Source organism: Haliotis rubra, unplaced genomic scaffold (assembly GCF_003918875.1).
Source record: "Haliotis rubra isolate DU_JTF1 unplaced genomic scaffold, ASM391887v1 Scf105, whole genome shotgun sequence".
In the NCBI taxonomy this organism is placed as follows: Eukaryota; Metazoa; Mollusca; class Gastropoda; order Lepetellida; family Haliotidae; genus Haliotis; species Haliotis rubra.
Genome location: NW_025764948.1, coordinates 2,051,668 through 2,069,582, shown reverse-complemented (window position 1 = coordinate 2,069,582; position 17,915 = coordinate 2,051,668). Strand labels below are relative to the sequence as shown.

Below are 17,915 nucleotides of genomic sequence, written 5' to 3'. Positions count from 1 at the left end.
ATCATTCTTTCTGCTGACCTTTCATAAGACCCAAAATCTATAAATTCATAAGTCGAAATTTCAAAAAACCAATGCGTAGATTTTTCTTCTAGTCTGTTTTAGCATGCTTTTCTAAGTCAGTTACCCTTCCGTAATCAATATACTGTGTATTTAATCGACTCGGTATGTATTTCTGTGATAAATCAATCATCGACGATCCTTCAGTCAATCACGTCTGTAAAATAACAATATATATTTACATGCACAGGGCTAAGTGACATCTAAGTCAAAATCGCTTGAGAACAAACTACCAAAAATGTACATACAACGCAACCCGCCTATTCAGATCAACTTTACTTTACCAAAACATGTTTACAGACCTAGCGTACATATTCAAACTGATTCCATTAAAACTAAACTGTTTTCACCCTGCCCCTCATCTGCTCCCACTGGTGCATTGTGGGGTTTCTTTACTGCCGTCTGCTTCTGACGCAGACGACTATGCAGAAGGCAATGATGGTGATTTACAAGGTTGGTACGTTATAGTTCGTTTCATATTTCGGTAGTGTTAAAACCAGATGTTAAAACTATCTATGTGTGAGGTGTACAAATTCGACACTTTTACAACATTTTAGAATACCCAGTACCCAATACCTGTAGTTTATCGTCGGGGTGGAGTGATGTTGACCGATAATGTCTTGACTCCATCCACCTCATGAACTTATACTCAAACTCAAACGAGCATTTGCACCATTTCGAGTGATGCCAAGTGATGCCACACAGGGTCATTTGTCATGTCAATTACTTTAATAGTTGTTTGACGTCACACGCAGCGATAAACTAGTGACTGACATTATGAGCACTGTTCTAAATCAATGAAGTTATTGTACCTGGTCCAACTATTTGCATCATTTTGATAGGTCTGCCAAATTGCCAAATCCAAGAATCCCTTTAATCTTTATTGTGGAAGGTGCCCTCTTTCGATATTCACAGTTACGTCCCTTGGACACACGGCACGCGTTTTTTAACCTATCTTCATGACTGATCCACTCAACAACATCCGTCTGTCCTGGTAATCGCAAGGTCGTGGCATGGTCCTACCTGTGAACAGCCTGGATTATATGTGAGATGGGTATTGTGAGGACACGCGTACATGAAGACTATAGACAAAAATCTATTCGTGATTCGCACGAAACGGCAAAAGGCGATATCCTAGCTATCTCGTTTAAGTGCAGTAATCACTGGCATACGGCCACCACGACAGATTAATACATTAGGTGGCTTTTAAATAATCGATTGCCACCAGGAACATGAAAAGAGCCAATTTTCATTCTTATGATTAATATCCTCGTTATATTCGTATGGAAATATCTTTCTGTGCATTCCTCCGTAGATGTGTGTTTATAACTGATGTCAATGTCATAACTCCATAGATTTATCTTTACTTTTCGCTATTTAGAGATCAAGGTCTTTGCAGAAATACTTGAGCACATATGGACAATAATCGGAGTGAAGACAGCTCTTAGTAGATTTTATCTCATAATAATGATCTTGTCCCACGTCCCGGTATAGTTTAACTTGTTTTTCCTAAAACAATAATAGTTGATATTAAAAATGTTAAAATGATAGGGACAACTGTTTTGGACATTTCTGTGCCACGTTCCCCAGGAAACATTCAGCTTCAGATATACATTGTAGCTTTAATGTAAACCTCATCATAAACACTGCGCTTAGCAAACAGCCTGGTATCTTACCAATAAGGAAACTAAAACCAACTGCCTGTGCGGAGTTTGGTCCCTTGTAGGTGTCAGGATTCGATTAATGTCATAGTCTGTCAAGGGAACGTCGGGGATCGTGAGTTGTAGCAGGACGGCAACCATATCCTACTAGTGTCATACAGGTGTCACCTCTGTCCATGTGGTCAGTAATCTTTCAGCAGCTGTAGCCTTTGTTATCAATATTTCACAATTTTAGGTACAATTGAACATGCGCTATCTACGAAGATCTACGTTGTTTGCCCAGGATTACAAGGGCTGAGCAAAGCTTTCAAAGTGTTTTAATATAGATAGTGTGAAGGACATATTTGGAATTTGAGGCATAAGTGAAAAGGACCAATGCAATTCCCTATCTTGACCATATGCTCCCGTGTCTTTCCTTTGCATGTGTTTGTGACTGTACCAATGGGGCAGGATATGCTCACCCCATACTATTAATTGACGGGTATTCATAAATGCATGCTTTTGATATCGTCGGAATCGTTCAATAAACGATTTCTTCTGCATGGTGTTTGTTTGGTTTTTTAAATTAACCTATAGCCCCATGACAGAACTGGATAAGTGGTTTGAAAGCGACGTTTAATCGATGGTTCAACCAGCTCCCCTGTCTCATGTTTAGCGATCTGACACCTAACTTCTATCGACCGCCTCCGTGGTGTAGGGGTTAGAGCGTCCGCCCGGGAGAGCGGAAGGTCGCGGGTTCGATCCCCGACCGCGTCATACCAAAATACGTTAAAATATGGTACTTGTTGGTCCCTGCCTGGCGCTCGGCATTAATGGGTACAACAAGGACTGGTCGGCTCGGAGTCAGTATAATGTGTCTGAGTGGGGTATTCATGCTTCACTGCGGCTTGGTATCTCAGTGGGCTAGCACTATAAAACCAGTTTAAGTCTGGGCTAGTACAAGCAGCCGCACATACACATACACACATATGAGCGAAATATTCTCAAGCACGACGTTAATCCCAATTTCACCTTCACCTAACTTCTGTCTGTCCTATCCCGCACTCATATCTACAACACAGGCCGTATCTAATGCATGCAGGCACTGACTGGTAGTAACTGCCAGTACACTACTACACTAGTCCTAATCGGACACATCTCTCAGTCTCATTACAATCAGATATTTTACTCCGATTACGATCGCTTGCTGAACGAAACCTATCTGATTAGAATGAGATCGGCGCTTTTTGCTGACTCAACATTAAGAACACGATATCTCTTTAACTTTCGTTCTTGTTAAAGTGACATCTTTCGTTTACGTGAACCCCCCATTTAGGTACTTGTCATTTAGTACGGAAAGGGGTTGTGGGATTAGGGAGGGGGTGATATGAAAACCAACACATGCAGTTGTAACTTTCCATTTAAAACGTTATTAATTTCAACATCATAAGAATATAATATATTATAGGGATGGGCATGATGAATGTTAAATGTACCAGGAGAGGGGTGGCTGTCAACAAGATAGGTTACAGCCGCAAGACCATGCCCCAACCTATCCTACTATACTGACTGACTGAGTTTGGTTTTACGCCGCTTTTAGCAATATTCCAGCAACATAACAGCGGGGGACACCAGAAATGGGCTTCACACATTGTACCCATGTGGGGATTCGAACCCGGGTCTTCGGCATGGCGAGCCAACGCTTTAACCACTAGGCTACCCCACCGCCCCCCTATCCTACTATAAGTAATCCTTCCTTGACAGTTGTATGTCTGATCAGCTGTTTTCGTTAGACTTTGTCCACATAATGTAAACATAGGTTGATGCCGCCATGTACCGCAGGCCGATTTTGGCTTCTGTGGACGGAGTGACCGTATTACATCCTTCAAGGCTGGGAGACAGCGTCACATTACAGGTTTTCTTCCGTACTAGGCGTCATTAAGAAGGGGTCAAATGATATAGAGCACATGTTTGAAAAGTTTCTCAGAAATAATAGAACTAAGAGGGTCACCATAATGTTTAATGTATTGACAAACGTGACACATCGTGACATACAGACAAAATGTTCAAAGAGCACTAGCTAACATCAGCTGTATAGACCAACCCACCAAAATGAAAATGACAAACATGAAGAACTCGGTCATTCAATATCTTGTGTACCCTCCTCGCGCGTCCACGACACAGGTGCACCTTGTTCTCATGCTCCTTATCAACTTCATAAAGAAAGCTTGCGGAATCGCATTCCATTCCTCTACTATAGCTCTGCGGAGTCCTGGGAGATCCACTGGCGCTGGGTGACGTGTGTATACACGTCAACCGAGTTCATCCCAGCTAGGCATGCTCAATTGGGTTGAGGTATGGCGAGCATGCTGGCCACTCCATTCGCTCTACACCCTGCTGCCTAAGGAATACCATAACAGCCCTGGCCCTGTGAGGCCTAGCGCTGTCGTCATGCAGTAAACAATGAAGAGGGTCAGCCATAAAAGAAACGCATAGCCGGCAGCAATGGCACTACTATAGTATAAGAGCCAGGATCTCGTCCCGATAATGCTGTCCGGTAGGAATACCGTCGACCACGTGCAGTGGAGTTCGTCCAATAGGAGTTAGGCCTGCCCAAACCATGACCGCCCCCCCGCCAATCGGTTATGTGTGGCCACAGTTGCATCTGTGATTCGCACTCCATTGCGACGATATATCCTCTGACTACCATCATGGACGGACAAATTGAATCTGCTTTCATCTGTGAAGAGCACACGAGACCATTGACGTTGATTCCAGCGCCCATGATGTCTACTCCATCTCAAACACGCCGCTCTGCAACGTGGTGTTAGTGGTGGACGAACTGCAGGTCGCCTACAGCGGAGTCGGGCTGCCCTTAAATCGACGACAGGGCACCTGGATATCCTTACATTGTTAACATTGAAGTGTTCTGTGTGAAGATCTGCTGCGTTAAGGAATCCGTTACGTAACGCAGTGTTCACCGTGTGCCTATCATCTCGGGCTGTTGTGACTCTGGGGCGACCTGGTCGACGTGCATATTCCATGGACCCATTGACTTGAAATCTCTGCCACAGTCTATCAACAGCACTCTGACTCACATTAAAGCAGATAGCAATCTGCCGCTGAGTTTGACCAGATTCCAAAAGGCCTATAGCCTGACCCCTTTCAGAAAGTGTCAAAAAAAGTCCCATTTTAAGCTACGATTCCAAACAGGTAACAGAACAGTGAACGACAGTGAAAAGAATCAATGCATGTGTTTATTGTCCTCCACTTTCGATGGATAGAGGGATATGCACGTGCAAATCATTGACATTATGTGGCAGGTGGATTTCCATATTGACAATTTGATTAAAAACGCGCCATTTGTAACAGAATGTATCGGACGTAAAAGAACGAAATAATTACATTTCAACGGCCTGATGTGTTTTCCCATACTGTTAAGAAAGTTTGAAAAAAAATCAGTTGTATATATTTCAAACAAAAAAGAAGATTTTACAACTTTTAAGAAATAGTGTTACCAACAGCTTGATCCTTCACTTAATAACGCCGAGTCTATTTTGACAACACGACAACTATCTCATGGTCGTACTCGTCTAGACTAACGGGTATCTCGACATATACTTCTCAAAACAAGTAGTCACTTGAATAACACTTGTGTTGCATATATTCAAAGTCTCAGATATGTCTTCATGAATGTATATGCACGCTGTCCTGAGTACATCATGCTATAGCTTCAGGCTATGACTCAGTATATGTCACTCTAGCTGCCCTTGTAGTTGATATATGTTACAAGACTGTCCTGAAAATGTTGTTGGATATATTTCACTGTAGCTGCCCTGGTATATCTGTTTGATGTCATTACAACTGTTTGATTGTTGTGTAACGCCGCGCTCGGCAATATCTCAGCAACATGACAGCGGTCTGGACTAGACAACCTTGTGATTGACATCCTGAGTATTGATCTGCACTCGTGGAATATACTATAGCATGCATCGGCGGGGTTGACCACCCGATCCCCTTAGTTACTGAGGAAAATAATACCCGGATGTTCACGTGGTTTCTGTTTTCATACATGAGGTGGTAAACATTCGACATTAATAATGACAAACGTTTTCTGTCGCAACTATGAAACAACGGCTTGTTTGTTTTCAAACAGAGGCTATAAATCATTAAATCTCATCAGGTACACATTATAGACATGTTTGAATTGTTATTTCCTGCCTTTTAAGGATATAAGTTCACAACACAGCAGCAGATTTTTAAATGAGGAAGACACACACAAACACAGACAAAAACATATGAAAGAAATTATTGATTTTGAGAAAACAGTTTGATCATGTGAGATGTGAAGTGATTGTTTCAGCGATCCACCGGGACGTTAGACCGAAAATATCTTGAAATACATTCAGTTATCGATTTCCAAATGTTCAGAACGTGCCAGTGTACGCTGATAATCAATTATATTCCCCCAATGACGTCATTGGAATGTTGATTTTTGCTTAGTGGACCATAATTTCCATTGAGTAGATGTGGTAAATATTTTAGGAAAACTGACGAAGCGACATTTTGTTTGCATTTGTGTTGTTTCCAATGCCGGGTTCAACGCAGTTTTAAACATTATTTCAATTTTACGACTTCGTGTCAGAAATAGAAATGCCTGAGTTGACGCTGGTCGTAACATTTAACACTCATGCTGATGAAATCTGGCACTGGAACCCATGGGGTTGAGTGATTCCGTGCATCTGAGGGACGCAGCTCTGCACAGCGAAATTCAGCACATACAACCACTCGGCCAACTGTATCTTGACGCAATACTGAGCTTCCAGACACTAAGCGATCTGATAACTAAGCCTATTTCAGTTGTTGAAGTCGGACCCAGAGCACTGATGGTTATGTTCAAATGGGGACAGTGCCAAGATCCACAAAGCGACAAAAAGAATGGTCTGTCCCGGTTGTAGACATTTGGAATTAAACCTTTGTCTTCAAAATGAGACTTGGACAGTCCAGGGCCCCGTTCCTCAAAGCGATGGTAACCCTAAGATGATCGGAACTCCCATACTTTAACATAGACTTACGACAGTCGTAGCACTACGATAGCTTTGAGGAACAGGGCCCTGTGCTGTAATTCGCCCCTTAGATCCGCTGGCTGAAGGTTCAAATCCACTCTCATAGTGCTTGGTGTGTTACATCAATAACTGTGAATTTCATCCATGTGGTAACAATGGTTAAAGGAGTAAAACCAGGACATGTTAAGTAAGCACTGGGGTATATCCATCTTAATTGCCTATTTAAAGAAAATCTTAACGTGTCTGTCATATTTACAATGAAGATGATGTTGGGTTTTACATAAAGCACGTCATCATTCTGTTGAACGGGATGGAGATTAAACCAGTGTTAGACTTTTGAACGTAAATGGTACAGCGCACTCACGTAAATGAAATATGTAATACGGAGTATCCGTCTTTATTGCATTTTCCCTAAAGCCTTACACTGAATAAAGCCTCTGGTCAAATGTAATGCTGTCAGCTTCGTGACACGTTGCCGATGACAGTGACATCGTTAAAATCGTTTAACTGAACTAAAACGTAATTATGTTTGGTGAATTTCAGTTTGCAACGTTTCGAGGTTACATGGTCTTGTGAGCAATTTGTAGTGTCTTACTTTATTCGTATAAACCTATTTTATTGTCATACTAATGCTTTAACATATACCGAGAATAAGGTCGTAACGAAGATTCCAGATATCCATGTGTGTAATTGCACTCAGGTTTAAGAACCTGATTCACAACGTGTAAACAAATGAATATTCATTATACATAGTCCAGTTAACACCATATCACGGGGCCACAAAAGATTGTGGGGAAAAGTGCATATACGTGTGCGCGTGTGTTGGTGCGTGCTTATTGCCAGATGGGTACATTGTGTGAAGTCCATTCTAAGTGATCCCCATCATGTTTCTTGGATAATATATGTTGTTTAATATATGTTGAATACGTATTGTGTCTAGCATGTCTTATTAAGCAGCTTATTTCATGGGTCAGTTGGCGCTTCTGTGCAAATATGTGCAACCAACCGTGCAAACAAGGGCGTGCTACTCGTCATATCATAGACAGGCAGTTCTACCTTCAGATCACAGATCTTCAGCTTCAATTTCTCACGTAGTTTGAGACACACAAACCAGCTTTGTATACCATTCTTCTTGTATGTGCAGATGGTTCATGAAGCTATTGTGATTTCAACAAATGAAATAAAATATGATAAGTGAAACATTGTGATACACTTGGATTTCTCATCTGATAATAAATACTTCGTCTCAATATTGATGTGATCTTGTATCAGCATGCAACATATCGCTATCCCCAAACCATGATTTACGACCTCTGAATAGTTAATAAGGTCAAATAATTTCACTCTGGTATTTCCACCAATTTGGCACCGGTACATAAACGTACAAAATTTGAAACAAACTATACCGTTCACACACCGCCTCAGAGGAGTGCTAATGAAGTTACGATTTGGGGATTGACGTCACAGCAGAGGGAGCTGGTGGATCGAGTGTCAAGTGATGCTACGTCAAGATATTGGCGGGTTCAGAATTTGATGCAACTTTACAACAGAAACATTACCTATTTTCACAATAAAGGAAACACAAGTCTTTCGTGCATTCCCCTATCTAATCAACTTCTTAGACTTGTTGAATGCTCCGGATATTAGCCACAAGGTGCGCGTATGTAACCTGCAATCCTATTGGTTAAGAGAAAAAGGAAGTCGACTGGGAGAACCAATACCTTTTACGCTACTTTACCTTACTTGTTGCTTCATATCAACATCAACATGGCGGCTAACACGGACGAGGAGCAGAGTTTAAAAGAATGCGAGAACTACGTGCAGAAATACAGCATACAACAGCTGCTAAAAGACTGCATCGTACAGCTATGTGTCAACAAACCAGATAACCCCATTGTCTTTTTAAAAGAACATTTCGACCGCCTAGAAAAGGTGAGATACAAATTTCGTATTGTCAGCGTGTAAATCTCTGCACATGGGAAGTTTAGTGTTTGCTCTCAGTAACCCCAGGTTATGTTTTGCTGTCAGCGGTTTTAGCTGTTGTATCATCATAGTTTTGCTCTTGCACATAGATAACATGCCCATGAGGATTAAACATGAACATGGCATGCATATATTTAATTATGTTAAACATTCACCAGATGATAATCATTGTTATCATCTCTGCCTCCTGTCGAATGGTCCAGATAATAGACATTTAATGATGCAGAAGATGTTTACGATTATGGTATAAATATTCTGCACCATTATGCATTATTTCAGTATTTAGTGAACCATAGCTCCATGTGATAGACGATGTAACAGTAAACATTGTTATGATTTTGTCAGTCCTGTTTTTGAACAGAAACTGATACCCTGTACCCACAGAGACCTGTATCTGAACATTTATGTCAGACTTGTGACTAAATGTTGGACAGCCTATAGATACACACTTGGATCCAATCCACCTGATAACTTGACCCCAAAAAGAGAATCCATAAGCAATGAAAATGCCTATGATATGCCACAATAATGATTCAGCAGTGACCCAATGAAAATATATAGGATTAAAAACAGTGATCGTCTTTGTGTGACTTGTGTTTCATATAACCACTCATGAGTAGTGTAATCATCAAATGTGTAAACTTCGTCTTACACTGACCTACTTCCAAAAATGTTTAATTTCCAAAGCAACAATATGCTGCCACGGCCGATTGAGTTAACTCCATTTTTTAAATTATGTTTTGTTTCTCATGCTGTTGATCACTGGACATTGGTAGACAGACTGCCGCCATATAGCTCGAATATTGCTGAGTGAAGTGTTAAACATCAAACAAATCTAATATATCAAAAAGGGTAATTGAAATCACAGTTATTAGTTCAGCAATTAACAATGATTAAGCCACTTGAATAGAATCACAGACATTGAATGAGGTAATTGGTTGATTGTTCATTCACCAACTAGTGAATGGATGTTTGAAATGTTAAAAAAATGAGTGAATAATTGAAATGGTAATTAGTAAATGATGGAAAATGAATAAACTTTTTAAATGTCTTTCTTCCAAATTAGGTTACAGATCACTGAAATAAAGGGACCATTCATAATTTATGGTGGGGGGTGTTGATGATTTTAAGGGGGATCTCCCATTTTGTTCTGGGGAGCTAGGGGTGAGTCAGCAATTTTGTACACACGATCTAGGGCGGTCAGCAATTTTTTACATAAAATTATATAAAATCATCCTCAGAAATTATGGAAAGCGGATGGGGGGTCACTTATTTTGTGCATAAATTTTAGAGGGGGTGTCACTCACATTGTACTTGCTTCTCCATGAAAATCATCATTTAACACACACACACACACACACACACACACACACACACACACACACACACACACACACACACAAAACAAGCCATAAATTATGAACGGTCTCAAAGTACAAATGCTCCAAATAAGGTACGAATCTGGCATGAATTTTAGATGTGGGTTAGCCATTTGTCTTGGGTACAGATCTCCATGGTAATGGGTTATCTCATGTTCTATTGAAATATCCATCAATTCCAAATCAGGAAACATGATAATAGAAATTCAGCAGTTCAAGTGACCGCATACTAAAGTATAGATCTTTGTATGATTTGAAGTGTTACTTGTATAGGCGTAGTGTGGATCAGAACCTGCTTGCTGCACTATGTTAGCATACCTTCAGGTGCGTTCATCCACTGTTCTACACCATTGTTTATGTTACCAATTGGTAATTTAATTTGCTGCCTCCATAAAATAATAGATTAAGTATATAGATGGAGATCAGATTGTCAATGGCTTGATCCCCTGATATGTCATAATTATAAATGTTAAAGATGGTACTTCTTGTTAACTTTACTGAGTCGCAACATAAGCAGCCAACATATTTTATGTTTGCTGATATTGCATATATATATCTTAACCTTTACATGTACATTGAACATGACATACCAAAAGTTTGTACATATTCCAATGAACTCAAAATTCGATTAGATTGAATATCAAGAGCATCCATTGGTATAGTAGTTTGAGTTACTTTTGTAAATTTGTTGAGGAGACCTTGCCTTCTTTTGTTTGTATATAATTACAGCATACAGCTTAATTGGCACAACAGAGATGTATATAATTGACAAAGAGGATTATCTTATTAAAATCAAATACAGTATAATGAGTTACACTTGATATCATAGCTTGATCTGGAGAGAAACAACAAAGTTCAAACAAGATGGAATTTGTAGCCTGTTCACAATCACATGTGTATATGTAAATATACTGTGTGTTCCAGGGATTTACAGGACGTGAATTCCTGCGTCCTATACTCATAAAAAATTGACAATGGAGGCAAAAAAATATATTAGCGCATCCACAGGGACTCAGAAAATGGCTATATACTTTTTGTAAAAATTCCAATCAAGTGACAATACGTTATCACTGAGTTTGCTACTAGCTGGGTTATGGTATTATTTGCAATTTAATTCCCCAGAAAATTAAGAGTATGAGTCCTAGGGACCTTCAAATACAGGACTCCATGTAAATCCCTGGTGTTTAAAAGAAACTTGAGAAAGGTGTTTAATTAAATATGCTTTGTGAAAGGCATTGTGTTGCATACATATTGATAATTTTGTTCACAACTTTCTACATTAAAATATCATCTTCCTATGAAAGTCAAAGGAGTGAGTGAGTTTAGTTTTACGCCACACTCAGCAATGAAAGTTTATGATTAGTCAGAAAAGTCGTATCAGCCCAGATGATAGGATTATAGTTGTTGCATTGCCTGCCTGAATCTCTGACCCAGTCGCTGGTATGTTAACTGTCTTCAAGTCCTGCGATCAATGGATTATTTTGTGCTTGTCATTATTTGTTTTGTAATCAATGAGGTATTTTGTTCCTCTCATTAAATAGCTCTGAAAAATGTGAATATTTTCTTCAGTATTTCTTCAGCCTCACATATAGATGTTGTATTGGGAACATATGTTTGTATATTAAGTTTCAAGTTGTGCATTGAATATATTACATGCCAAAGTTTTATAAAACATATCACTATACAGTTTCCATAGGGCAGAAATTATTTGTAAGCATAATTATTTTTTAAAAAATGCCTTGGAGTTATCTCCATTGTCTTTGTTGTTGCACACAACAAATATTTTACGGGCAGTTGGGTTTGGGTAAGATTCATTTGATTAGATATAGCAATGGTTTAAACTTGCTGACTTTAATGAAATACACAAACAAATTCTGAACAGAATAGATCTCTTCTTCCTAAATTAAGTTACTTTTCATAAACTTCTTGTCTGGAATGAGCTGTGGACTACTTAATATGTTCACCATTGGTGCTTCACTAACGCTTAGTCTCTGAATATATATAATTTTGATACTAACAAACAAGCCCATTTAAATTGAAAAGGAGCCCCAGGGAGACCAGAGATCCTGAACCTGAGGAAATCTAGACTTGCTATATTTAGGACGTTAGCACTGTACATAGGGCTTGATCCCCACATGGGCACAATGTGTGAAGCCCATTTCTGGTGTCCCCCGCCGTGATGTTGCTGGAATATTGCTAAAAGCGGCGTAAAACCAAAACTCAAGTCAAGTCAAGTCAAGATAGGGCTTGGCAGTAGGGAAAATAATGTGGTTCGGGGACAGTGAGACAGACTACATTGGTGCCTATTCCTGTAAATTTTCATGTTTAGCAGGGCTCGAAAAATTAAATCTAAGTAATATGGACTTTCCACACATCCTTCTAAAATTGTACTTGCCCTTTAGATCATGCATCATAATGAATATGAATTTAAATTACTTTATTTCAAAATGTATACTTGGAATAAAACTACATTAAACATTACTTACTTTGTCTTCTGTGCAAAATCTTTGACAAAATTGAATTCGTTCACCATTTAAGATAGCTGATCTTCAAAGAAAAAGAAAATGTAACTTTTGGGTCAGAAAACGTACTCGTCCATTAGGACAAGCAAATAATGTTTTTTTTTTACTTGCCCGAAACAATTTTTAGTCGTCAATACGAGCGGACAAGTGGAATTTTCGAGCCCTGTTTAGTCTTATGCAACTAAATAGGACTGACCTGTGTCGAAAGTAAGTTCAATGTGTGTGTGTGTGTTTGTCTCTCTCTATGTCTGTGTCTGTGTGTAGACTTCAGCTGATGGTGATGTGTATGTCTAGTAGGGCTGCGCAATATAACCGGTTTACCGGTATTTACCGGTTCAGACATGAAAACGATACGTATTGCGATACGCTGATCGAAAACCAGTATTTTGACTTGGCATTCGGAAAACTTCGTAACACTCGGAAATCCTCGGATATTTCCTTTTTTAGTGTGAGCTTAGCTCTACCATCCAATCAAGCAAAGCATCACAGTATATAATATATGGTTATATAATGTAGAATGTCTCATTAAGAGAAAAAAATATCCATAAATGTGCTTAGTGTCAGCTCAGTTCATTTGTCCAATTGATCTTCCTGTGTTAGCGATTAACCTAACAACTTGCATGTATATCTGAATGAACTGATAGTGAAAAAGCGCTGCACATCTATCAATGTCTGGTGCAGCTTGGTGTAGTTTTTATAGTGTTCTCTTGTAGCGTTGATTGTGCTAATTTGCTGAGTGAATGTGGTATGTTCGGAGTAATTTGCCCTGAGGTCTAGGTATTAGTAGACAACTGTATGTCTTACTGTAAGATAGGCTTTAGGCTTTCACGTGGATCTGCAGTGGTATTTCCAGAAGTACTCTAGTTATGCTGCAACATCAGTTATAAACATGTCATCTTTTGCTTTTGAAAGAAAGCAGATTTGGAACATATTTTCTGAAATGGAAGTGATAACTGTCAATCTCCTAGGTTATGTAACTTTTTTTCAATGCAACACAAACTGTGCTATGTACAAAGGCAGAGAGAGTAAACTGAAGGTTCTGAGATTACAGTCCATGAGGTTCAAATTATGCCGTAAAAGTAGTAATCTGCCTATGGTAGATATTGGTGGGATCTGACCATCAGTTGAGTCATGATTCCACTGAAATTAATATGAACAATGTATGCATTTGAATAAAATTTATTTGTAAAATAGATCTAAAGCATAAGTCCAGATATTATATGAACACTTTTACCGACCAGATCATGTAACAACAGGATTAACTTGCATCCTTTAGTATGGTCTGGTTGATTATGTTTGTGTTGTGGAGATGTGTGAGGAACATTATGAAAACTGCTGATTGCCCGAAGGTTTCAGCAGAAAGCGGATCTGTGAAGGATGTTGCTTTGAAGGATGACTGAAAGTGTTGGTAGCTTTGGCCTCTTTGGATGTAGTTTGGTCCGAATTTTGATGAATTTCCATTTTTGGCTAACCATGACCATGAAATACTTCTTGACAAAGGTGAAAATGTATAGGTTTTGACAGAGATTCTTTTAGGGTGGATGAATATCTGTTACGCTGAAACTTGAAATGTTGAGATCCAGAGGAATCTTAGTTCACTGGGTTCAACTCCCCACATGGGTACAATCTGTGAAGCCCATTTCTGGTGTTCCCTCCATGATATTGCTGGAAACTAGTGGAATATTGCTAAAAGGCGGCACAAAACTAAACTCAATCGCTTACCTAATACCATTCTTTGTGATTACAGTTTAATTGTAGGAAAGCCAGGTTTTGCATACGCTATGTATCTATGAATGTGTCAGTGGAGCCGAACCGAACCTTGTGACTGTTGCAGTGTCCTGGCCTTTTCATTATGCATGCTGTGAATAACATTGACCAGTATCTCGTCTCTCACCCATTGATGTGTGTGTCAGTAGGGGTGACTGTTGACAGTTTAATACCCTGTCTCCCTCACATTGTGATTTATTGGCTAAGCACTCAGCATAACATAAAGGCCTATCTGTCTGGCCAGACTCAATAGTTAGTGAGATTTTAAAGAGAAATGGGAGGTAGTAGTCACACATTTAGACCTACATGGCATCACATGTTATGTTAATTATTTTTCAATATGTTATGGAAAAGAGCCCAGAAAATGGCTCCTTTTCCACAGATGATTCAAATGTAGATTTGTGTGGAAGAGTAAGGTGACTCTGATTTACACTATAACAATGGCTTAAGTCCGATCTAGTTGGATACCGCTGTCATATGACATGTCACTACAGATCCTGTGTGCTCTGTCAGTAATTGATCGGCCTCAGACATTACATAAATATTTAACAGTATGTAAGCCTTTGTAGCCTGTGAACAGTCATGTTACTTTTGTCACATGTCCCACCAGTGTTGTATACAGGATTTTACAAGCTGAATATTAGTGTTCATCCCCCAACCTTCATTCTGAATGTGTACAAGCCCATTAAACTAATAAAGACCTGTTCTCCCAAATGTAGCTTGTAGTCTCATTAAGGTTTTACCGGATGCAATGTATTACATCCTCTATACATAAACATGAGAATGGATGCAAGTAATAGGTGTTTCCCACTGGATGGACAGAGTGATGACAGATTAACTTTTAATATGAAAGAATTGGATTACTGATTACCTGTAGTCATATGAGAGAATCTCAACTTGTTTGAGTTGTATATATAAGATATACCTCATAATATAATTCCTAAGTGATAAGATATTTAATAGTCTTCAGTCTGTCTCTAGTTATGATTCAAACCAGGATATCCACTTTTATTAGGCACACCACATACTTTGTGTAGTATCTGCTGTCGGCATGTGTCAATTTTTTATATGTTTTTTATAAGTTTATATACTTGAGAGCATAAGCTTCACAAATATTGTCACAAAGGTTTCTACATGGTGTCCTCCAACAAAATTATCTATCAATGCTAAATATGTACAAGATGTTTTGATTATCAGTCTATTGTTATACATGTACACCCATTCAGGTGGCTGGTATTACTGTTAGGAGTGTATCAGTAGTTTGATCACTTGTTACACCCCTCGTGTGAGTTACTTAATTGTATTATTTGACATTTATTATTTTTTTAATAAGCGAAATAAGTATGGCCAACTATTCGAGTATGTTGGCCTCGGCATTACACATTGTTAAGAAAATTGTGCCCCTTTAGTCATACCAGGATCTTGAGTCAGGGTTTTTGTGAATTTGGGTTTTAATTCCCTGTTGACAGTAATTATCATTTCAGTCCTTCAGTATTATAATACCATGGTAATTGTCTTCGACCTGCATGACTTCTGACATTCCTCCCACTTTAAACCACACACAATCAAATAATTGAGATATTGAAAGCGGTATTTAAACCAGCTAACTGACACGTCTACCTGCAGTAATTGTGTACCATGAAATTTTGGCAAAAAAAAGGTGCGATGGTAGGAAATGCCAAATTGCCAAACCTTTCTCATTCAGGTAATCTAATATAGAGAGCAACACACAGTGTAACAGTGTGTATGCCCTTGAGTAGGGAAAGGCTTTACCTTCATGCAAGACGTAATGAGTGCATCTTTGATTGGCTGTGGATTGCTTAATCATTGGAGTTTGCAACATTAGAAACAGGTGCCCCATCAGTCCAGTATGATAGTCTGCCTCATGGTCCTGGAACTATGCTTTTTTTCCCTTTTTTAACAGTTCTTTCGTAAGAGCTCAAAATTAAGCATGTGTAGACTTTCTTCAGTTCATTGCTGTGCTATTATAATTTAAATATTGTTGCTTGTATCAATCAAAATTAAGTATTTTCAAACACTATGCATTAGTCTTCCTGGAGAGAGTGTCTTCTGAATCCTAGAAACAGTGCCTGTCACTTAGTGTCATGTCAAGAGTACTGGAATGTGCATGTGTCCCAGCAGGAATGAGCATGACTGTCACTTCTCGGTAACTGAAGTAACAAAGGCTTTCATCTTTTCAGGGCATTAAGAGTGGACTGTAAATAGTTCCACTGCCCCTTGTTTATAGTAGAAGTATGGACCATTATGAGATACCCTTGGTAAAGGGAGTGAATGCAGCTACACCCCAAGTCAAGGTGCCCTGGTGGACATGGTGCCTTTAACAAGAAGATCACTGACAGCCCAAAATGATTCCGTTACGTCATTCACGTGTTTCTGTCTGGCAATGGAACTGATTCAGATACCCAGACGCTGATTGATAATTCTTCATGCTTGAAGGGTAAACTTGGAAAACATGCTGGACATGAGAGTGGAAGCCAGGAACTGTCGGAGATGATTTGAGTGTTTATTCATCTTCTTCCGGGGCAAGTGTAGTTCTCACTGTCGAGGCTGGCCTGTATCTGTCTAGGATGCTGATCAATAAAACAGATAGCCCTGGCACAATAAGAAATCGGGTCTCGGGAGACCCACGTCCGGCATATTCAAGTATATTTTCGGCTGGACTGCAGCAAAGGTGGAAGTGTTCGATATCAAATTATGTCACCCAATCAAAGTTTCATTAAGGATTTTTGAACAAATACATGCACATAATTCGCCTGGAAGCCGTCAGTTGTTTGGATGCTGTACAGCCAGCCCCCATGCCTGATGAAAAGACGAAGCGAGGCTCGGGTTCAGAGACTAGTGAACAGAGGGTAGGAGGTGACTCTCATCTATTTTTGTCGGAATTGATTGGTTTCCGATCGTTGTGCTTGCTGATGATTGCCTCTACTCCTCCTTGTGGTTGAGGGGGCTCTGGGTATGGTAGTGTTTTCGCCTGATGGCGCTGAAGTCGGAGGACAGCTACCGATCCTTGACATCAAGGGTCTGAGAATTTGAATATTGATAGGGTTTGATATGTAGATGTCTGTAGGTAATTACAGATCTTTAATTTGAAAGATATTAGTAGTTGACAAGAGATAATGGTTGTTGATTACTTAATGAATATGGTATTGCATTGTCATTTGGTCCTGTATTTTGTCAGGTTTTTCAATGTTTATATCGCATGTAGTGACTGTTGGATAAAACACGTGCCAATGGTATTTACAACATTTTAGTTGGCTGATGGCACAGTGCCAATGTTGGTAAGTGTCTAGGATCAGGTAAACTTGGAAATTGGAATCCTTGAAATACTTCCTGTATTGATCTGATGTCTGTACATGATGCCTCACAGAGATAGCATGTCAGTTCTCGAAATCCATGTAATAATCCATTTTGTCATTTCCTGCCTGAAACTCTATCATGTAATGCAAGTTGATCCTTATGTGGATATTCGCCATGACATTT

At 39.4% G+C, this 17,915-nt stretch overlaps 1 protein-coding gene across 1 annotated transcript in view; it reads left to right on the top strand.

Annotated features, from left to right (window-relative positions):
* The first annotated feature begins 8,505 nt into the window (after positions 1 to 8,505).
* Positions 8,506 to 17,915, top strand: part of LOC124276136 (cAMP-dependent protein kinase regulatory subunit) — a 163,672-nt gene continuing 154,262 nt past the window's right edge. The window contains exon 1 of the mRNA XM_046711827.1: positions 8,506 to 8,695. Within this exon, the coding sequence (XP_046567783.1) occupies positions 8,531 to 8,695 (165 nt within the window). The 5' untranslated portion in view covers positions 8,506 to 8,530. The remainder of the gene's footprint in view (positions 8,696 to 17,915) is intronic.